This window comes from Limanda limanda, chromosome 17 (genome assembly GCF_963576545.1).
Source record: "Limanda limanda chromosome 17, fLimLim1.1, whole genome shotgun sequence".
NCBI classification, from domain to species: domain Eukaryota; kingdom Metazoa; phylum Chordata; class Actinopteri; order Pleuronectiformes; family Pleuronectidae; genus Limanda; species Limanda limanda.
The window spans coordinates 18,792,329-18,814,024 of record NC_083652.1 but is presented as its reverse complement, the minus strand read 5'-3'; the positions used below and the strand labels follow the sequence as shown (position 1 = coordinate 18,814,024).

The 21,696-nt window shown below is 44.2% G+C and overlaps 1 protein-coding gene across 1 annotated transcript; it reads left to right on the top strand.

Moving 5' to 3' along the window:
- Nucleotides 1–632: 632 nt before the first annotated feature.
- tbc1d16 (TBC1 domain family, member 16) lies at nt 633–17,460 on the top strand. Its single transcript, XM_061090405.1, has 12 exons — nt 633–831; nt 1,502–1,664; nt 2,106–2,414; nt 7,029–7,223; nt 8,501–8,648; nt 8,778–8,942; nt 9,847–9,995; nt 12,222–12,356; nt 13,291–13,477; nt 14,333–14,512; nt 15,136–15,282; nt 15,890–17,460. The coding sequence occupies exons 1-12, from the start codon at nt 651–653 to the stop codon at nt 16,187–16,189; spliced, it is 2,259 nt and encodes a 752-aa protein (XP_060946388.1). The 5' UTR covers nt 633–650; the 3' UTR covers nt 16,190–17,460.
- The last annotated feature ends 4,236 nt before the right edge of the window (nt 17,461–21,696 follow it).

Here is a 21,696-nt window from a genome sequence, read left to right as displayed (position 1 = left end):
CGTCCTTTGAGCCTGATAGGTAAGATCCCATCCGAGCCTCTTCAAAGCTCCGCGCCCGGCATCAGAGAGCTGCTTCACTTTGTGCTCGACGTGAAGTGTGTCTCAGACGAGTGGAACACTGGTAGTGGGACAAGCTGATCCCAGTTCACCACTGATGTTGGCTACATCTGTTTTGCTACTGATAACAGCGAGGAATTTCACACTGATGGAGTCAAGTGTGTTTGCTTTACACAAGTCCTTATGTACATAGGTGGTACGTGTGTGTGTGCTCGTGTGTGTTGTGTACTGAAGGAGGGACATGTTTATACACTAGAACAGTATCCACAGAACTTGTGAATGTGAGTGTGGTGCAGGTGTTGCACAGGGAGATGTAGGTACAGGGCAGATGGGTGCGGTAAGGACACTGCAGTAAGTCCAAGCACACCGGTGAGAAAGGAGGTGAAGTGTAGGTGATGGTCTCTGCAGCCTTATAGTGTCTTTTTTATCTGACTCATGTTTTCTTTCTCTCTTATATCATCCTCTCTTCCTGCTCCTTATCTGTCCCGTGACATTTTCATCCTGGACACTGTCCTCCCTTCCTCTTCTCCCCAAAACTCCCACCTCCTACTCCCCATTCAGAGGATGGGCCCAGTGTCCCCCTGCCTGAGGAGATGTCTCTGGGTCGGCTCCTGCGGCGCGCCTCCTCCAAGGCCTCGGACCTCCTGACCTTCAACCCCGGGGCCGGGGGCTCATCGCTACGCTCGGGACTGGACGGCGAGATCATCTTCTCCAAAAATAATGTTTGCGTGCACCCTGCGGAGCCCCTGCCTGGCCTGGCTGAGCACCACCCAGGTTAGGCCGGACTGATGTTGAACTGGTCTTTCCAGCTGTTTTTCTTTGTGGTGTAAACACAGCTGCTGATTCAGGCCACAAGGAACATGAGAACTGGACAAAACAGGAGACGACAAGTTACACTGCAGGGCATAATCTACAAATATACACTAGAATCTTATTTGTTCCCATAATCTAATTTTAGCTCCCTCATAGATAAGATTGAAAAAGGATGTTTACAGCTGTCAGCATCATTCAGGCTTTTATTTTCACATACTTCGGCCACACGAGCTGCTGCTGTAAACATGCAATATATCTCCTTCGAATTACACTTCTGTAACACAGAGTGAAATGATTTTAACCTGGTTTGTTTTTCTCATTCGTGCATGTGAAGGATGTACGATTCAGTTTTTTTTCCTTTACCCTCAACAGTATTGACAACTCACAGCATTTCCTCAATTTCCCATCCCTTACCTCCTGTGATTCTCCTTCTGCCTTTATTTAAAGTTTGTTACTCACCCCTCAGGTTTCCCTCCCTGTCGTCATCTCACCGTGTGCTTATCTCTTCTTGGGTTTCATGTTTGCCAGCTAATTACAAAAACTGTTGCCCTCTCCTCTCATGTGACCTGACTAATCCCAGCAGAACTCCTCCTCCTCCTCAGGTAACGCTTGTTTATGTTTCCCCCTGCAGGCTACCTGTGTGTCCACGTGGAGAAGGATGAGATTCTGGGCACCACTCTGATTCTGACCTGGGTGCCCAACTCCCGCATCCAGAAGCAGGATGAGGAGGCGCTGCGCTACATCACGCCCGAGAGCTCGCCTGTACGCAGGAACGCACGCCGCCGAGGCCGACGGTGGGGGATGTCGTTACTTAAAATGTCTCTGGTCCATTTAAACAGATTATTATAAGTTCTAAATTGAATTTGAAAGTTAAAACACAGAAAATCATTCAGACATGATCTCCCTCAGTTCTGATCATGAGGATGATCCTTATTAATATTTAGAAGCGGAGATCTCTATGTCTGATTCTTAAGTGTGAATTCATTTCCAGCAATCAATGTACTAAATAGTCTCTAGAGTAATAAGAAAGAAATTGGTTTTCCATGATGTTCAAGCAGTCAAAAAATTACATTATGTCCATTTTGTTAAATGATCCATATCAAGAAGACTCCTCAGTATATCTTCTAGCAAGTTATCAGTGGAGTTTCAGGGATAGCTTCACTACAATGAAATTTATATCAGTATTATTCATGATAGTGATTGTGATTGTGTTTTAAACCAACCGTCCCCTCCAGACCCCACTCCCGTCCTCCAGCAGCTCAGGAGGAAGATGAGGAGGAAGAGAGGAATATTACCAGCAGCACCTCCACAGAGAGCCACAGCCTGGTGGTGGAAGCCGGAGCGGACGCCTCCTCACACCCGCACCAGCTGCCCTTGGCTGTGGAGGAGGGGGACGAGGGCTCCTGCGAGCTGTCGGACGAAGTGAGCAGGGACAGCACCATGGGTTCGGACTCGGATACCTTCTCCTCCCCCTTCTGCTTGTCCCCCGTCAGTGAGGCCCTCTGCGAAAGCAGCGGCTCCGTCTTCCTGGACAATGAAACCAGGTCGGTGAAAGTGTTGAAATTATCCATATTGTTCATACACAGCAGAGATTAGTTCAGTCTTTATAATTCAGCTACAAAAAACATTCAGTGTAAAACAATCAGATGAAATTATGCAGTTGGGAGGTTTTAGAGGTTCTCCTGGGGAATTCTGTTCCAAAAAGTTATCAAATAACTTGTGTAATTGTCTATAGAAGAAAAAAATACCAATTTAGTTTACATTCAGTAAGATGTACAGCCAGATGTATGTATACTGCTGTAGCAGAAACAATATTAAAAATTACTGCCAAATTTGGGTTGAGGAGGTTGCACCTGAGACTTTTTTGTTTGTCTGGTCATGATACACCTGTATATTGATTTTTGTGAACACGTTCCAGGGGTCTCGGGGGGCACCGTTGAGCCATTTTGCGACGCCCATTGAAAATTCCTTCAGAATACTTAAAATTTCACCACTTTCTAACTTTCTGCAAATTTTGGTAAGAATTTGAGCATGGTAAAGCCCTCAAAAAGCCAATTCATAAGCCTGAATAATTATAATAATAATAATAATCCTTACAATATCAATAGGGCCTCACCTGACCTTTGATCAGTGCTCGGGCCCTAAAAAGTTAGGGAGCCAGTCACAGAAAAGTTGACCTCTAGCAGTTGAACGTTCATGTGTTTTGGGCCTGTAGCTTGTGAGAGAGCGCCGATGGGATGTATCCGATGCATATTTTCAAATTGTTGCCTGCTCGTGCTCGTTTCCAGAAATACCAAGCTTTAATTCATGGCAGAGCCTTGGAGGTGGCCTCTTCCGAATTCATTTAATGTATTTCTTCAACAGCAATGATGATGGCAGGGTGAAATATTACCTGTCCGCTCTGATTGGATCAGTGGACCAATTCCATTCTTGTTAATTATTACTTTTAAAAATATTAAAAAACAATGTGAAAATAATCCCGTGGAGAAGATATAGATTGTGGAGTAAATTGTGGAGAAAAGTACCCAAAAATAAATCTACAGTGAAGTACAGATACATGAAAAATGTACTAAAGCACAGTAACAAAGTGAATGTACTTTGTTACGACCCAACACTGACTTACTGACTGAGCTCTTATAATAATAATGTAGTTTTCATCTGAGAAATTGTTAATAACATGTTTTAATAGTCTCTCGTTGCACAGTAACCCAGAATGTTCTTTGTTACACAAGTGACCATGTTAATGTTGTACCTATTACTTTATCCTGCCACAAGGTGGAGCCAAAAATAAAATAATTGAATTCAGGAGGAATCTTTTACACTCTTTGGCCGCATGGTGGCTTCCTGCACTGTGTGAGGAGCAGGTAGATGACTTCAGTAGTGGCTGTAACATGACTTCAAAGTGGGTTCACTTCGTTTGAAGCAGATTTCTATCCAAGTGTTTTATAATGACTCAGAGGGAACAAAATAAGTCCCCAAATCCTACGGGCCCAAGACCTCAGCTCTTCCAGAGAGAGTTCTCTAATCACGGGAGCCATCTGGACAGTGACTGTGGACCTCGCAGCCCTTTGACTTAATGATTCCCTCCTCGGTCGTTTCCTCACGCAGCTATTCGGCCTGACATGTTGCCCAGAATGTGTGAGTCTGTGTCAAGCACACACAGAGAGAGAGAGAGTGAGAGAGAGTGAGAGAGTGAGTGAGTGTGTGTTTAACCACTCTCAGACCCCAGCCTGCTGTAAGTGCAGTCAGTGTGTGACTTGGCAACGCTCTGAGCTTCACAGCTTCTAACCTTTACTCTGTCCTTCTCTTCCTCCTCTCCCCTGTGCTTCACTCACTATTAGTGCCTCTCTTCAGCTCTCTGGCACTCGTAGCCATCCTCTTCTCTGCCAGTTTTTCTCCCTCGGCCTCCGTCCGTCCACTCCTTCCTCTCTCCATTTTGCATTTTTCTCTCGTGCTCATTCTCTCCGTTTTTCTCAATAATGTTTCTGTCTGTGTTGCCCACCTCTCAAATATCTTGCCCTCCTCCCCTTCCCTTCCTAAAGTCTGTGTGAAGCCCTTTGATTCCCAGTGCTCCCGGGGTTGTTGTGCTGGGCTGAATGTCAGCTCTCCGGATTAGAGGACTGAAGAGACCGGAGCAGCAGCCAAAACCCTGGAACCCACTCAATCTCTCTTTCTCTCTCTCTTGCTTTAATTGACACTGTTAAGGGGCCAGGAACTGGAAACATGTCACTTGGAATCACTCAAAGAGAAAGAGCCGCGTATGGGAGTGCGAGAGCGGATGAAAAGGGGGCTGGGGGGGGGGGGGAGAGGGAGCGAAAAAGAGAAATCCACAGCAATCTCTGTCAAGCTTCTTAACGAGTTTCTTAAAAGTTCAACGGCAGTTTATTATGCCACTCTTCTCTGCTGTCTTTACTCTAAGCTCGAAATTATACCTCAGAACTGTGGGTTTGTTTCACAGGGTTTAATTACGATAGATCTAATGTCGTATTTTGACAGTGATCAGCAGAAAAATACCTAAAAGTGATTAAAATTCAAACTTTTTCACTTTGTATACACCTGTATCTGAATGAAACTAACCCCTCACATGTATCGTGAGATCCTGTTCGAGGGTCCTGGCCGTCTCTGTGGAGATGAGCCTGACATGTAGAAAGTTCTGGAAGAGAGTACATCTGACTTTCTTGTACCGTTTTTTGGTTCTTTGGAAGTTGGAATACAAACCATACTGACCACTCTGCGGTGTGTGCCAGCAGAGCCCGCTCAACCCCCTTCACCCAAGCCCTTCCTCGTCTCTCTGCTCCCTTCAGGGATTAGCCGAAGGGCCTGCGTGTCCCCAGAGGCCTGTCGCCCTTGGTCCTGGTTCACAGGGTGACCTGGCAGCACCTTCCCCCCGGGGTAGAGGCTGCTTCATGTGGAGAGAGGTGTTATGAGGAGCCTCGGGGCAGTTTGATCCAGCCCTGGCCTGGTGCGACAGGAGCCTGGCTTGTTTACATAATGTACTCTGTGTACAGTCTATGATGTGGCTGCTGCCTCCATTTGCTGCCCACGGTACATGGATAGATTCAGGCTGTTGACACTGACAGACGTTGTTAATCATTCATTGGGTTTCCGCTTGAATGCAGCACAGCGGGTGATCCATGCTTAAATGCCAAGAATCGTTTGCTTTCTGTCAGATTTCCAAGTTTTTTTCCCCCCGTTTATTTCAATGGGAAAAAATGTTGCATATGCACTTGAAGCCACCCACAAGAAGAATGAAGGAAACGTCGGCTGTAAATGGCCTCATAAGCCTTTTAAACACCCTGAGCTTGACAGTCATAGGAGTCATGAAGCAGTGAGTACGGTAGTCCTTTAAAAGAGCCGCTCCACATCTCAGATTGCTTAACTCCCTTAACAGAGCTCTCTGTGCCTCTGTCCCAGTCTCCTCCTATTCCACAGTCTGGTCTGTGGCGTGATACATTAGACAGAGAGCAGTAAATCACCAGATAGCAGAGGAAACTGTGCAGCTTGGATTGATCAGCCATGTTATTTTCCCATCTGCTTACAGGGAAATGATTAGCCAGACATGATTGATTCATGGTATAATAGATTAAACCTGGCCTGCCTCCCTCGTCTCAACCAAAATACCAACACAACACTTGTGTTTGCGTGTAAAACTGTATATTGTTTCCAGATGATTATAGTTTTTTAGAATAAAAATATTTGTAATTTTACAAAGGAGTACTTGTTAAATTCAACCATTTACAGAAGAAAGACATATTTTCTTTAATCAGAGACAATATAAACACATTCAAGTTAGATTAAGTTTTTTACAAATGAGAGTAGTACACAAATCTTCATTCAGACGTCTACTTCTCAAATATCAGTGCAGAGCATTTCATATGTTGGTCAGTTTCTCAGCATTAGTGTCTCTTGAGACGTGTTTGCATTATGGTCTTTGGCTCTGGTCAGTTCACTTGTGTCTGTGTGTGTAAAGAGAGAGAGACATAAACAGGCCAGCCAGTGTCTCTTATAACTGAAGAGCTTCTGTGGGTGTTTGTGGTGGTGCAGGGTGCGTGTTTGTATTGGCCACACATGTAGATTTGTCTGTTTTTCTGGATTGTGTGTGTGTTTTCTCTACATAAATGCATTGTGTGTGCGTGTGGATAGGTGTGTGTGTGTGTCTCTGCTCCTGCAGCAGAGGAACCGTCAGCTCAGGTTTCGGTGCCGGGAACAACATGCTGGCCATGGGGGAATGACAGGGGAAATTGGACGGCAGGCAGTGTGATTTGTGTGTGTGCAGATCTCCTTATGTGTGTGTGTGTGTCCTCAGAAACCTCCATGCATTCCTCCAATTCTCAGCCCATTGGAGAAACCATATTGAGACGCAAAACAACAAGGCAGAACTGAGCTGGGGATAATCCTATATGTCTGCACAATTATCACCGGCTAAATGCTGCTGGCTACTGTCTACATGATATTTATTATTAATGTCCCACATAGAAGAATAGATGTGGATCTGAATGTGAGGCACAAGAGAGGAGAGGTTTTTGTGCAGAGAGGATGAACGGCGTCTGAACTCTTCATGGAAAATATGTCTCAGTTCACAGTCAAATTCCCCCAATAATCTGAGCTCCTGATTCACAGAAAACGTGTGCATCTTTTATTTGTATGTTTTTTGCCAGAGAGCTGTGTGAAGAGGCCATGACCCACTCGGCCAGCTCGGCCTCCAGCCTGGACGGCCACGCCCCGTCGGAGAGCAGCGGCCAGTCGCAGGGCGTGCGCTGGGAGGAGCAGCAGAAGGTGCTGGCTCTGGAGCAGTTGTGCGGAGTCTTCAGGGTGGACCTGGGTCACATGAGGTCGCTGAGACTCTTCTTCAGGTCAGTCCTGTTCTCAGAGGTCACAGGGAGGTCAAGAGGTGTCACCTCATCTCGCTACTGTGCAATGCTCCACGCTGTGTCGCCGGGTGTGGGACGGTGTTGGTCTGGTTCATGATGATAATTTGAAAATAAGTGATGATAGATAGATAGATGGATGGATACTTTATTAATCCCGTGGGAAATTAAGGTCATCCAGTAGCTTATACACTTATACACTTATACACCTCACCTACATACATACTTACATATTATATATACATATACATATTATATATATATATACATACATATTGGTATAATTACTATCATATATAAATATATATTATGTTATATTATATACTATATATACTGTACTATTTTTATATACTGTCTAACAATAACATTACCATCATATCATCAGTACTATTACCATCATCTTGCCACTGCACCTTATCTACCTATTTATCTTGTGTTTCTGTTTTTATTCTTTCTACTTCAATATTTTTTATTTAATTCTATTGAATTGTATTTGATTGTATTCAAATATACCGGCTGCTATGATGACTTAATTTCCCTTCGGGGATGAATAAAGTAATCTATCTATCTATCTATCTATCTATCTCATCTTTCTATCTATCTATCTATCTATCTATCTATCTATCTATCTATCTATCTATCTATCTATCTATCTATCTATCTATCTATCTATCTATCTATCTATCTATCTATCTATCTATCTATCTATCTATCTATCTATCTATCTATCTATCTATCTATCTATCTATCTATCTATCTATCTATCTATCTATCTATCTATCTATCTATCTATCTATCTATCTATCTATCTATCTATCTATCTATCTATCTATCTATCTATCTATCTATCTATATACATAGGGAGAACATATAATATACAGATACAGGAATGGGTCTGACCCTAGGGTTCAGAATGCAATGATTGTGTAAGTGTTCAGTAGGAAAGTGTTCTTGTGCTGCTGGATTGGATAGTACAAAAAAAAATATATATATAAACAAAAAAAAATATATATAAGTATATAAAAATATGTAAGTGGTAAAGTCTGTACATGGGGCTAGTATAGCCAGTAGAGGGATGGACAGTGGGTTGGTATATAATGAGATGAGATGAGATGAGAAGAGTAAAGAAGAGAGGAGAGTGGAGGATATTATTATAAAGTAAAAAATACAGGCTGTGTCTTTTAATACATTAATGACATATTGCTTTAATGGGTCTTTCTGTTGTTCTCTTGTCTATATTGTTCTTAATTGTGTTGCTGCAGTGACGAGGCATGTACCAGTGGCCAGCTGGTGATCGCCAGCAGAGAGAGCCAATATAAGATCCTGCACTTCCATCACGCCGGCCTGGACAAGCTGGCTGAGGTTTTCCAGCAGTGGAAGTGCTGCAGGGAAACTCAGCTCAAAGACCAGGTCGGGTTACGATCCAAAATGGCTCAGATTTTTTATTGGGAAACAAATGAATTTTTCAGCCTTTCGTTTTTGTGCCCAGAAATCTTACCCGGTTGATATTCTTAAGTCGGTTGTCTCTCTACCGTTCAGGTGTCAAATGAGAAATCCTGCATGCAGTTTTCCATTAAGAGAGCCACGCTACCGTCAGCGGAGAGCCACCCGGAGGAGAAGCTCTACCGGCGGCTGGACGTCACCACCTGGCTGCGCCATCTCAACCACACTGGACAGGTTGAGGAGGAGTATAAGCTTCGTAAGGTATGTCTGTGCATTGATTCATCTTTTTTTAAACGCTGTGGGATCAATTAGATAAACAAGTCATCCAATACATTTCTTTCTACTGCTGCAATCCATACAGCCAAGCTTTTTTTTTTTCGACTGAAAGTCATTTTGAAAGTCAACTACACAGTCGGTTACTCTCAGTTTTAATCAGCTCCCCTATTCTGTAAATAATGACTGGGTGGGACGCGGCCGATTCCGCCGTGTGAGTCACTTCACTTCTGTGAAATTGACTCTACCGAAGAGTCACCATCTTACTGAAATGAGTCAGTGGCAGTTTGTCTGTGACCAGGACGTTTCCTCAGTAAACACAAATATAGAAACCTTACATTGCTGCAACTGCTGGACGGTGTTTTTTTCAGGAAGTTTCAGTTGTGCAACATTTTGCAAAACTCAAGAAATAAAACATCTAAGCCACTTTTTGGACTCAGAGAATGCCTGCACATTGGGGTCTGGCTTTTCTCTGGCGTTTGCCTTTCACATATGACCAACACAGCGGGAAATTATCTGGTCAGACGCGTTCACAACAACACTGAAATCTCCGGAGCGTTCAGGTGATGGCTGGCGCAGCAGGCAGAATAAATTAATCTGTTGTTGTTTACAGCACATCTACGCCAGCGTCGGCCCTCATCACCAAAAGCTCATCTGCATCATTATTTTTCACACACCCACATGCTTGGATCCTTCAGAGAATCTCCTGCTGTGTTCTCTCATGGGCTCATTCGGACATTATCTGGAGTTTCTACTGGGCTTGTCTTGTTTGCATGTTCCCTGTCATCTTTTTGAAGTGATCCCCGTTGTGTGACCCCTGTTGGCCCGCCGGGTTTTTGAGAACACTCCCTTTTTTGCTCACTGTGTTTGTTCACCTCCAACTCCTCACCAGGCCATCTTCTTCGGTGGTATTGACCCATCCATCCGTGGCGAGGTGTGGCCCTTCCTGCTGCACTACTACAGCTACGACTCAACCTCCCAGGAGAGGGAGGCTTGGCGACTGCAGAAACGCACCCACTCTCATGACATCCAGCAGAGGAGGTGGGGAAGTGTGTGTATTCTGTGTATAAATAAGGCTGTGCGTTTTCTGTGCCACAAAAATGAAATGCATCAAGGCATTCCAAAGGGTTTATTTGACGTTATGGAAATCAATTTGTGTTAAAGCGTCCGACCGAGACCCAGCAGTATTTTGACATGTGAGGCGGCAGATAAACTGTCACATGGCTGCAGAATCGGCTGCCAAATGCTCAGTCAGTCAAACATGAAACCATATGTGAGTCCATTGTGGCTTTTTCATCGCGGGCGCCGAGCAATCAATAGGCACAATCAGGGAGGTGTTAAGGGGAGGTGCCGGGTGTGAAATAAAAGGTCTCTGGAGAAAAAACATGTCAGTGCTTATCAGATCATACTCTCTCATCAGACGCCGCACATGCACACACGTCACACACACACCAGCACTTCCACAAGGCTTTATTTATCTCCGCCCCGCCATCAAAAGGGTGAGCGAGCGCATATTCAAACACATTCTGTGTCTGGAATGAATAAGATAATTTGACACGTTTCATCTGTATGGCCTATTTACATTTTGAGTACATGAGAAGGTCTTATTAAAGTCAGGTAATTAGAGCCCCTGTTCTGACTATGATATGGATTCCTTTAAAGACCATTTGACTAGAGCAGCCTCCAGGGCCACTGGTTGATCATTAGGAGTAAGGATACATGTCTGTGGTTTTCCTCCTCGTCTCCTAACCTCCCGTCCCTCCCTCGGCTCTGATCACTGAGCGGCTAGAAATGGAAGCAATGCAGCTCGGTAACAAAGACCAGCAGGCAAAAAGTGAACAGAGAGAGGAGAAGTGAAAGAGAAGAATAGTGAAGATAATGTCATTGTGGGAAAAATGCTACGGAAACGACATATTTAAAAATGAGAATTATTTAGGTGTATTTATTGGTTTTCCTGTTACAAACTCTACACAATCTGAATTTGTTGCATTTAATTGCTGGCTTATTGGAGAGTGAAATTCCAAAAAGCCCCATTTTTGGTTACGATTTTTGGAGACGAGACCAGGACCTAAAATACACCTTCACACACTGTTTGTTCAGATAAATTACAACTGATTCTTCTCATAATTGCTTATTACACAGTCTTAAAATGTCCAAGACCTTCACACGTCTTGTTTTGTCCCACCGTCAATCCAAGATAGAAAAACCGAGTCGGATCCGAGCCCGCGGCGCTGCAGGAAGTCAGTCCTCCGTAGGTGCTAACAGGGTTTTCTGCTAAATCTACTCTGCTAATCTGCTTAATCTTCTGCAGTTTGAGTAATTACTCAATAGATTTAGTTCAGACTGTCTTTTATTTTTGAGCTCGAAGGTAATTTATCTAATTTGGCATCATGAATAGGATCATTTTAAACTCAAGCAGAGACATTTGATCAGTCACGTTGATGATCTGGTGCTTCTTTTATATGCATTTCATTTTACAATTGATTGGGTTTTGTGCTGTTTTATCTTAATTTCCTTGTTAATATTTCTACGGATGGACATCCCAAACAAATTCTGAATACAAATGCTGTGGTTTGCTGTATTAGTCCATGCTGTATACAGTAGTAAGGGCCAGTGGTAGTTGAGAATTGACAATGTTCCTGTTTATTTCTCCTCTGTTAACACCAACCTGAGTGCTGAAAACCAAACTCCAGAGCAGCATCCTCCAGAGAGAGAGAACCATAGAAATGAGGCCGGGCAGCGTCCAATGACACGAGCGCACGGTGCCGAAACTAAACAGTTGCGTGGCATTGCATCAGGTGTGCGCTCACTATTCCTGGTGGGGCCACACGGAAAACAAACAGTGTTAATTAAATCCCCTCTGCTTGTTAGGACTTGAGTACATTAGTGCCATACACAGAGTGCATTGCTAATACAGTCCCTAACATTTAGAGGGATGGTTGGGGGTTTTATGGTTGTGGTATTATCCTCAATGGAGTGCTTGATGGTGAAATAACCCTTCAGACTACTGCTCGCCCACCCCCGTGCTTTTCAGTTCGTTTTAGTAAGGTATTAGGTTTTTACACCAGAGTAACATTTAAGGTAAAGAATATTTTAAAGTGTTTGTAATCCTAATTAGAAGGCATTTCCTTAGAGACTGTGCTGTAAAACTTTCTTTTATCGCTCTTTACTTTCTAAGCAAGTTAACTTTGGACACCAGTTAAGAAAACAGCTGCAGTATCTTTTTTGATCTAACCGTTGTACCTGGTGTCTGCGTGTTTTCCTCAGACTGTCCATGAGCCCAGAGGAGCACAGTGAGTTCTGGAGAAAGGTCCAGTTCACAGTAGATAAAGACGTGGTGAGAACAGACCGCAGCAACCACTTCTTCAGAGGAGAGAATAACCCCAACGTGGAGATCATGAGGTTAGACCCACTTCTCTCCCCCCTCCTCTCCACTCCAGATCTCTATCTCTTTCGCCCTCTCCTCCTTTCACCTTTTCTCAAACCATCCTTATCATTCCATTTCCTCAGTCCAGCGCACAGGCGTACCTATTCATTTCATATTTCAAACTCTGGGGGAGCCACAAATGAGTTTCATGCTTTATTGACTCTGACTAAGCCGTCTGAGTACTTCTGATGCATACCCAGAGCTAATGGCTTTCTAAACGAGGAGCAAGAGGATTTAAATGGCATATTAGTTCAGTGACTCTCATCAAGGCTCCTTGTATTTGTCTAGGTAATATGCCTTCTGTGTCTGTGGTGGGGTGATAGCTGTGCCGCACATGTCCAAATACAAAGCACTCATGCTTCCTCTGTTATCTCACATCTATTGTCCTGATGCTATCTTCAATATTCCAGATTCAAAACCACTGCGAAGTCCGCTTCCTCAAAAACTCTTCGTCCTTTTTCCAAATGACTTCTATTCACGTCTCAGTTAATATCGCAGCAAAACAATAGAAACGTCCTCTGGGTTTTGACTTTGTTTATACAACACTTGCTAATGCGTGAGGCCTGCCAGGGAAGTCTCCTTCAAAGTAGTAACCATATACAAAAAAGGAACGAGAGAGATCATTAATTATCTCCCTAGTTACCAGAGGAGTTGGCATAGCAACCCCTAAGCAGGGCTCGTCATGTTTTTCTGGGCATCACCAGCAGTGCTGAAACACATGCTGGATCATTCAGAGTGTTTGGGTGGGACCGGGCTTTGCAGTGGTTTGGCTGAGCTGTGGGGTCGTCAACATTTCTATAAAGGAGAGTCAAAATGTACGTGATGCTTTATTGCCCTGTCATGTCAGTGTGTTTTCTGCTGAGAGATGTAACGTCGGCACTAACATGTCCGTGGCTGTTCTTGCCCCAGGCGGATTCTGCTCAACTATGCAGTCTTTAATCCAGACATGGGCTACTGCCAGGGCATGTCTGACCTGGTGGCCCCGCTGCTCACCGAGATCCAGGATGAAAGCGACACCTTCTGGTGCTTTGTCGGCCTCATGGAGAACACCATCTTCATCAGCTCCCCGCGCGATGAGGACATGGAGAGGCAGCTGGTAGGGCGTCTCTGTGTGCGTCTTTGGTTTTGGTGAAATGTGCTGACGTGGAGATAAAGGGGCCAGTGCACTCAGTCAGAAGTACAGGAGGGATGGTCAAACAGCTCTGGGAAACTCCTTTCACACCTTTCTGGTGTCAGAATTTGGAGGGTGGGGTGCATCCAATCATTTCTATAAACCTCTGACACCAAGAATCAGACAGTTACACCCACCTCTCGCTGTGCAATGCAGCGAAAGAGGGTGTAAATGTTTGCCTTGAGCTTTATTCATTATTCTTTGCACAATAGATTCCGTCCCTTTTTATATGTGCAACCGACCAAAATGATTATTATATCCGCCCCTTTTGTATGAAATCTCCAGACTATAAGCACAATTGACTTCTGATATGATCCCTCACTTAAGCATGACCCAAATATCTGTGAGAAGCTAAGCAGAGACCAGTGGGTCACAGTGGGAGAGGCTCGCATCGAGCAAGCTGATTGGTGGATACAACATCCTGTCTGGAAATTGCCTCAATTCTTTTTCTTTCAAAATTTGGGCGTACATTTCAGCCTAAGAAGCGAGTATATGTGGAAATTAATCAGATTTATGTTGACCATCATGTCGTGGTTTCGGCCATTTCCATAAAATTTTAATTTCAAGCTCGTTTCACAGATGCAGTAGCTTATTTACGCTGCCACTGGGGGGAGATTGATTTATAAGTCCTCATTTCTTATAATGTTTCTGGACATAGTGGTTTATTAAATGTGACTCTGCTTCCTAGTGGACACACACGTATTAAAAGAAACACATGCAGCCATGTCCTTATGACTAACTCTAGTAACATGGCATGTACTGATCCTGACCCGCCTGCAGATGTACCTGCGGGAGCTGCTGCGCCTCATGCTGCCCCACTTCCACCAGCACCTGACCCGGCTCGGGGAGGACGGCCTCCAGCTGCTCTTCTGCCACCGCTGGATCCTGCTCTGCTTCAAGCGAGAGTTCCCCGACACCGAGGCTCTGCGCATGTGGGAGGCCTGCTGGGCACACTACCAGGTCAGGGCAAAGTCTGCACGGCTCCTTTGCATACACCAGTTCGTAAGAAAAAAACACTTTGCATATATGAGTGGGCGTTTGGCAGCGTTTGGTTTCACTACAGGCATGTGAGGATTTTTATCAGGACACAAACAAAAAGGAATTGTCAGATCAGTAAGAGCTAATGTTACTCTTGTGTCACTACAGATGATTTTTAATCCTGCATAATGCCTTTTATTTCCTCTTTAAATTCAACAGTGATAAGATTTATACAATTCATTAGAATCCAGTGACTTTTCAACCCCACACTGATGCAGTTCATGTTTCATCCAGTGAACTCGTAACTGTGTCGTGTTCCCTCTCAGGACACAGGGTTTAACACCTCTCCTTGCTGAGGTCAAATATCACTACCATCTGTTCAAACTCTCTGCTCTCCCTCTAATACTGTTACTTTTCTCTGTATTATTATCATTATTGTATGATTTCAAATTTGATATGGTCTTTACCTATTTTTTTGTTGTGTCCCATTGTATTAAATCTATGTTTTTCAGGTGAATATATGTATATTTGTGCATTAAGGGCATGAAATACAGAGGTCTGAGAAGTGTAGATCTCTTCATCGCCCTCTTTCCTTCTCTTTACAGACGGACTATTTCCACTTGTTCCTGTGTGTGGCCATCATTGTTCTCTATGGGGAGGATGTGACCGAGCAGCAGCTTGCCACTGACCAAATGCTGCTCCACTTCAGCAACCTCTCCATGCACATGAATGGAGAACTGGTGCTAAGAAAGGTTACTTCCTACTTTTTTTTACCCTCCGACATCAGAGCGTGTTTAATTATTTATATTTGCACCTCTGTAAACCGAAAGTACACAAGTAGCCATACATAAAGTATTAGAATAATCTGTGTTATGTTATATTCATGCTGTACTAGACGCTGTCATGTTTGCATCAGGCCCGATGCTGCAGCAGAGCCCACCGAGGCCTTGAGCTTCTGACTGGTCTGCTGCCAGGCCATGCACAGGATTTATGATCTGCATCTCTGCTATTGTGTCTGTGCCTTCGCCCTCATGTTTATGGATGCTGTGTTAGCACTGCTGCAACCACAGGCAGTGAGTTCATGTTAGCGTGCAGAACACACAACTCCTTTTGTTGTTGCCCGAGATTTTGCATCCTGCCTTTCCGAGAGCAGGCGGAGCAGCTTCTTAGCTGCAGGTAAAATAGCGCAACTGCAACCTTGACAGCAGCTTTTGGTTTTAGCTGGAAGTCAAGGCTGTATTTCAATGTTTCAATCCCCTAGGTCTGACATGTGCCACTGTTTTGTGTTTGTCTGTTTCTTCACTCTTCTACATTTAGCTATGTTAGTTAATGCTGCCCTCTCTCGCACCTCTCTCCCAGGCCCGCAGCCTCCTCTACCAGTTCCGCCTCCTCCCCAGGATCCCATGCAGCCTTCACGACATTTGTAAACTATGTGGCCCGGGGATGTGGGACAGCCGCTACATCCCCACTGTGGAGTGTTCGGGTGAACACCCAGACTCACAGAGCTGCCCCTATGGAGGCACGTCCACCCCACAGCCCTCCTCACCCTCCCCGTCATCGACACCCTCACCTTCTCCAAACCCCACCCCCACGCCTCCAGCCGAGGGCAAGAGAGGATCCAGAACCCGGGAGATTTTCACTTTCCGGAAACAGTCCTGAGGCGGAGGTTATGGGGAGTTAGTCCAGACGAGTTTTGGATCCATCCTCTGGATTCCTGAACTATTCCCTGACCTCTGACTCCTCTCTCTCCACAGTCCCTGCTTCTTGTTCCACTACCGTAATGTGGACTTTTCTGTCACTTGATCCTTTCCTGTGGTGCATTGTGGAGCAATGCCTTACCAGAATGTTATTTCAAACGTTGACTGAATATGCGATGAGGATGGTTCGCCGTTCGACCGGCTGGAGGTCAAGGGGCTGCTTTCCCCTTGGAGCAGAATGGACAATCACCAGCCACTATGTTGGTCTGGAGCTACTTCAGGTTTTCGACTGCTGCTGGTCTGGCAAGCTTCCATGGGCTTTGTGGGCAGTGGGTCACACAAGGGTCCGAGGCAACCGGCCCGAGTTCTCTCTGACTCTGACCACGGGTCAAACCAAACTGGAGATTCATTCACAGGACTTGAACTCGAAGTATTGAAAATGTTTCTGTGTTCTCACAAAGGAATATCTGTGTGAATATTGAATCATATTAGGTGCATATCTCCAGTCGGTCAGAACAGGACATTTTTAACATGAAATACAAACCCTTGATGTTGACATAGAAATGTTAACCCAGAAATAGAATTATGACAAATTACTGGAATGTTTAAGTTTTGTTTTATTTTTATTTTCCAACAAGTGAATGTTTGCGTTTATATCGACAGTTACAAAATATTTAGCAATATTATATCCTTGCATGAAAAGATTATTTCCATATAAAGGGCACTGTATGTTTTTTTTAAAAAACACTTAAGCCCCAAACAGAGATTTGTTTACACGACAAACACTCATGTCGTGATAGGGCTCTGCATATTTCCTCATCCGATTGTGGTTGGGAACATTCTCATCTTTTGTTTTCTGACAAACGGGAGGAAGCCAGCCGTATGTTTCCTTCTGATAAACTCAGAGGCAGATGTTCATGTTACCTGTCGTGCAATAGGAGCTTCACCATTTACACGTAAAGCATCGCAGGATATAAAATGACTTTCCTGTCAGAGGATTGGACGGATACGTCTGCCGCAGCGAGCATAGATCATGTTTTATCTTGACGGAGAAATTGATGGCCTCCTGTTTTACTTGAAGTTTTGTCGTCTACGTTGAACCATGTTTAGGCAGGGTTGTGAAAAATCTGTTTATTTTTTCCCTCCTGCATCATCACCACTCTCACCTGAAAACGAATGACACTATCAACACTAAGAATCAGTCCACCGGAATGTAACATGTTTTTGCTTCTTTTCGCTCAAATAGGGAAGCGTGAAACTCTTCTGTGTGTGTGTGTGTGTGTGTGTGTGTGTGTGTGTGTGTGTGTGTGTGTGTGTGTGTGTGTGTGTGTGTGTGTGTGTGTGTGTGTGTGTGTGTGTAGAAACTGATGTGTCCTCTAAACATCTGGTAATGAGTCGGAGAACAGCCGTAGAAGGCCTCCCCCTCTGACCAGTCTCTTTAATTATAGCAGTCGTCATGGGGAGAAGTAGGCAGAGGAAAGAAGAAAGAAAAAGTTGGCTCTTTGGACTCCTCTGAGAAAACAACACACGAGAGAGATGGAGAGAAAAGGGACGATTAAGGCTTCGTACAGAGATGAATAGTGATCTGCATCTTGCTTCTGTGATTTGCAATTCCCAGATGCAAAGACGGCACCTGGAGGCTTTCACCCCTGGGAGCTTCTGAGTCCCGGGGACAAAGACATCTTGAAATTGGTGTTAAAATGAAACATTAGGACCCTCAATCAGCCTCCCTCCACCCCTCCGTCTCACTCTCTCTATTTTTTTGGTCTCTTCCGCTCTCACTCAGCAAGCAGTCGCTGCAAATGACATTCATAACTGCTCCTTTTTCCTATTACTTATCGCGTGCAGCTGCTCATTGGAAATGCCCGCAGAGTTTTGAAGATTGGGCGGCTGCATTGAAATGAGCATAGTCGGAGATGTACGATGGGATAATCAAAGTCCCTCTCTCTCTATCTCTCCATCAGTGTGTGTGTGTGTGTGTGTGTGTGTACGCCTCTATGATCTCATGAATTTGATTGAAGTCTTCATAGAAATCGCACTGTCTGCACAGGCACTGTTAGTCACATGCTTAATTATCAACGACTCCTATTTAAAGGGGTTGTAAACCAGTCACTACTGAATGTACAATGTTGCTGTTGAGCTCCACGATATGTTGATATGTCTGAATTCATCACAGAGAGAAAGAACGTGCTCATGTTCTCAGTAAAAATACAAAGTACAATCATACTTTCATGAAAAATTGGTAGAAAATGTTTTCACCAATTCTTTTCTCATTAAACACTGCTGAAGTAATTGGATCTAGTCTATATATTTATTGTATTTTTGGAACATACATAACAAACAACAATATATGCATCAGCTTTATTATGAAAGGGCTTATGAAATACATGATTTATATATTATAAATTCAGTGATGGAGAAATAATGATATATTATCCAGAGGTATATGTTTAAAAAGTAAATCTAAATCATGAAAGACATTTTCTAATCATATAAAAGATAAAATAGATCTTCTGAAATCCATACAGTAATAACATTAATACTCAAGGGATCATTGTGTCCATCCCTACTTGATATATATTTTTTCATTATATTTTTTAAATATTACTATTGATATTACTTTAATTTTAAAATCTTTTCTTTCTTGATACATTCATTTGCAAACTGTTAGAGGGAAATTCACTCAAACACAGACTCAATAAAGACAATATCTGCTTAGAAAAACACAAAAAAAAGAAACAAAATAATAGCACAAAAAGATGCAAGATTACCATAAATACATGTAAAATGATCAAAATTAAGAGGTTGTATTATTCAAGGTCATTTTGTTCCTTTGTCTCTCCGGGGGTCCCATATGAGAGGAGTGGGGGGCCTCTTACTGGTTTGCCCCAGCCCATTTTCTCATAATCTGTCCATTAAGAGAAAATGGGCCTCATTTAAATGCAGGACAACTCAACCTGTGGTGAAGAGCGGCCACAGAAGCCACAAATACTGGATCGTGTTAAATTGTAAAAAACGTCAGAACAGTTGCTTTAGTGGAAAAGAATCATAAAATCTGTGCAATGACTCTGTAGCAGTGTGGGAAAAACAAATAGTGTTATAAACATATTTTTCTATTTAACTTTCTTCAATGTTTTACTTGTTCTTCCAGCAGCCGGCAAAACCATCAATAACTGGGCGCGAGGGAAGAGAACACCGCTGTGCTAATTAATTAACCCGACTAGCTCCGCATCAGCTGGCAAGAAGATTTAACTAAGTAGAAAAAAATTCAACAATTAAGCTTGTGTTTTTTCATTTGAGACAAGAGGAGACAAATTACCAGAGCACGCACGGGCGCTGCAGATTGTGGAAAACCTGAAATAACCTCATAGAGAGCACATAGGGCTTTTATTTTCATCTTTCATCTTTATTCAGCTCAATTTCTATGCCTGCCTCTGATCTCTAAGGCGAAACAGGGATATAAGCTCGGGCCCTTTGTCAAGTCTCCTCTGCACTCCGTCGTGATTCATCTTTCAAACTGCTGCAGTGCCGATCAAATATAGTTGATAACGTTTCAGTGGCGTTTCTGTAGCTGCAGCTATCTCTGCTTGTGGAGAAATATTAGTTTCTCTTGCAAAGGGGCTCATGTGTTGGCCTTTTCTAGATTTTGTCAGCCACTGTGCAGACAGCTTTTCCTTTTGGGGCCTGCAGGGATGTCTGGAGCCAATATCAGCTGTATCTAGGCAAGAGGCAGGGTCTCCCATAAAACAGTTTAATAAAATTGCAGTTACGCGTAATGCTTTTATCTCTAAACATCAGAATTACACCTGACGGGCTGTCGTCCTTCCACGCCAAAGCACAAAGACTCCCACGTTCCCCCGAACAGCTATAAAATATGAATTGTTTTTAAGTGTGCTGCCTTTAAACTCTGCAAAGATGAAAAGGACGAGGTGTGAATTCTGGCTCACGGGGGATTTCCTCTGCAGCTCTCTGACAAACAATACCAGGCCTCCCGTGAGAAAAGGCAGCGGAGGCAGACGATGCGTTTCCCAGAGTTTAACCCTAAACGATCCAGCAGTCTTATCAGCCTCTGCTACTTGTTGTGGTTGTTTCAGTGTGTGTGTGTGTGTGTGTGTGTTTGTGTGTGTGCGGCGTCTCAACCGCCTGCCGGGGCCAGCTGTGGAGATACCATCAGACACCACAGTCAGGTGGCTGTTTCCTCGAAAATGAAAAGGAAAGATTTAGGGCTGGGAGTGGTCTTTGGGGTATATTGCTCCAGTAGCTCAGGTATTCAGATTTACTTGAGAGTTGTATTAGGAAAACAAAACTTCAACTCCTGTTTGTCTTGAAGTCCAGAGAAGATCCTGAGTGTATGTTTTGGTCCACGGTCAACGCACTTCCTCAACATCCAGAGACTAAGTAGTGGTTTCATGGCCCCAGACCCCCTTTCTCTCTCCTCCCTGTCTCTCTGTTTTAACCACTCACTATATTAACCATGATGATTAATGCAAGACATCACCGGGATGAGTATAATGGGTTTCAAAAAGAAAATGAGTTGGAAATTACCTCAACCTTTACCCCAGGGACCCAATCCATTGCAAGCAATTCTCTACTGTACGCGTGATTATTCCGCCATCCAGAGACCCTGTTGCCTCTGATGTGGGGGGGCCGGCCTCCCTGCAATTACAACCCATTAGCCCCTGATTGATAGCCTCTCTCAGGGCTAATGCATTTCTATGGCCGAAAAACAAGATGGAGGGAAAATGACAATAAATACATAAATGAATAAAATGCCACTTCTCGTTACTCACATCCGTGGCCCTCCTCGAGCGACTAATAGAGTTTTTATCCACAGATTAAAAGAAAAACAGCTGGCGTCATAAAACCTGCATCACGCCACTGGAAAGTCCACCTGACGGCCGCGGCGCTCGTTGGAGCCACTTTGCTTATTTCCACGCAGCATTAGATTAGATGAGTTTTAGTGCGTTGTAACGATTGATAAGAGACGTGAGTCCAAAGCGAGCGTGTGGAATGTAACACCCGACCTGTTGTCCTCGGGATATTACACACTCAACAACGACCGTATCGCATGCGCCACACGCACGCTAATCAGTCACCTAGGCAAAGCACTTGGAGGCTCTTGGTGGTGAGATACTCTTTTCTCTGCTCTTTCAGCCGTTGCAGGTGCTGTGCTCAGGTTATTGCTTCCAAGTAAGCACCTATAAAAAATAAGCCAACACTTAGCTCCCCTCGTTGGATTACGGCTCCTCCTCCTCCCACCCCCCAGTGTTCTCTCCTTTCCCCTCGGACTGAGCGACAGTGGGGGGGGGGGGGGGGCTCTGGGCCACTCGCCGGTCGTGAGGCCCTGCATCGAACGCCGGGTTATTGCCCCCTAATTTTCAATTACGGCGCTCGGCATCCACACCTGGAGCAGGCCGGGCTGGGAATGAGCTCGAGCCCATTAGGATGGACCTCCGGCTGGGCTGTTTA

What these genes read in the sequence shown, in the direction of transcription:
- tbc1d16 (XM_061090405.1), top strand. Translation starts at nt 651, where the DNA reads ATGTCTCTGGGTCGGCTCCTGCGGCGCGCCTCCTCCAAGGCCTCGGAC. An exon ending in TTCCTGGACAATGAAACCAG is followed by an intron (nt 2,415 to 7,028) that starts GTCGGTGAAAGT and finishes GTTTTTTGCCAG; the next exon opens with AGAGCTGTGTGAAGAGGCCA. An exon ending in GAGAACTGGTGCTAAGAAAG is followed by an intron (nt 15,283 to 15,889) that starts GTTACTTCCTAC and finishes CCTCTCTCCCAG; the next exon opens with GCCCGCAGCCTCCTCTACCA.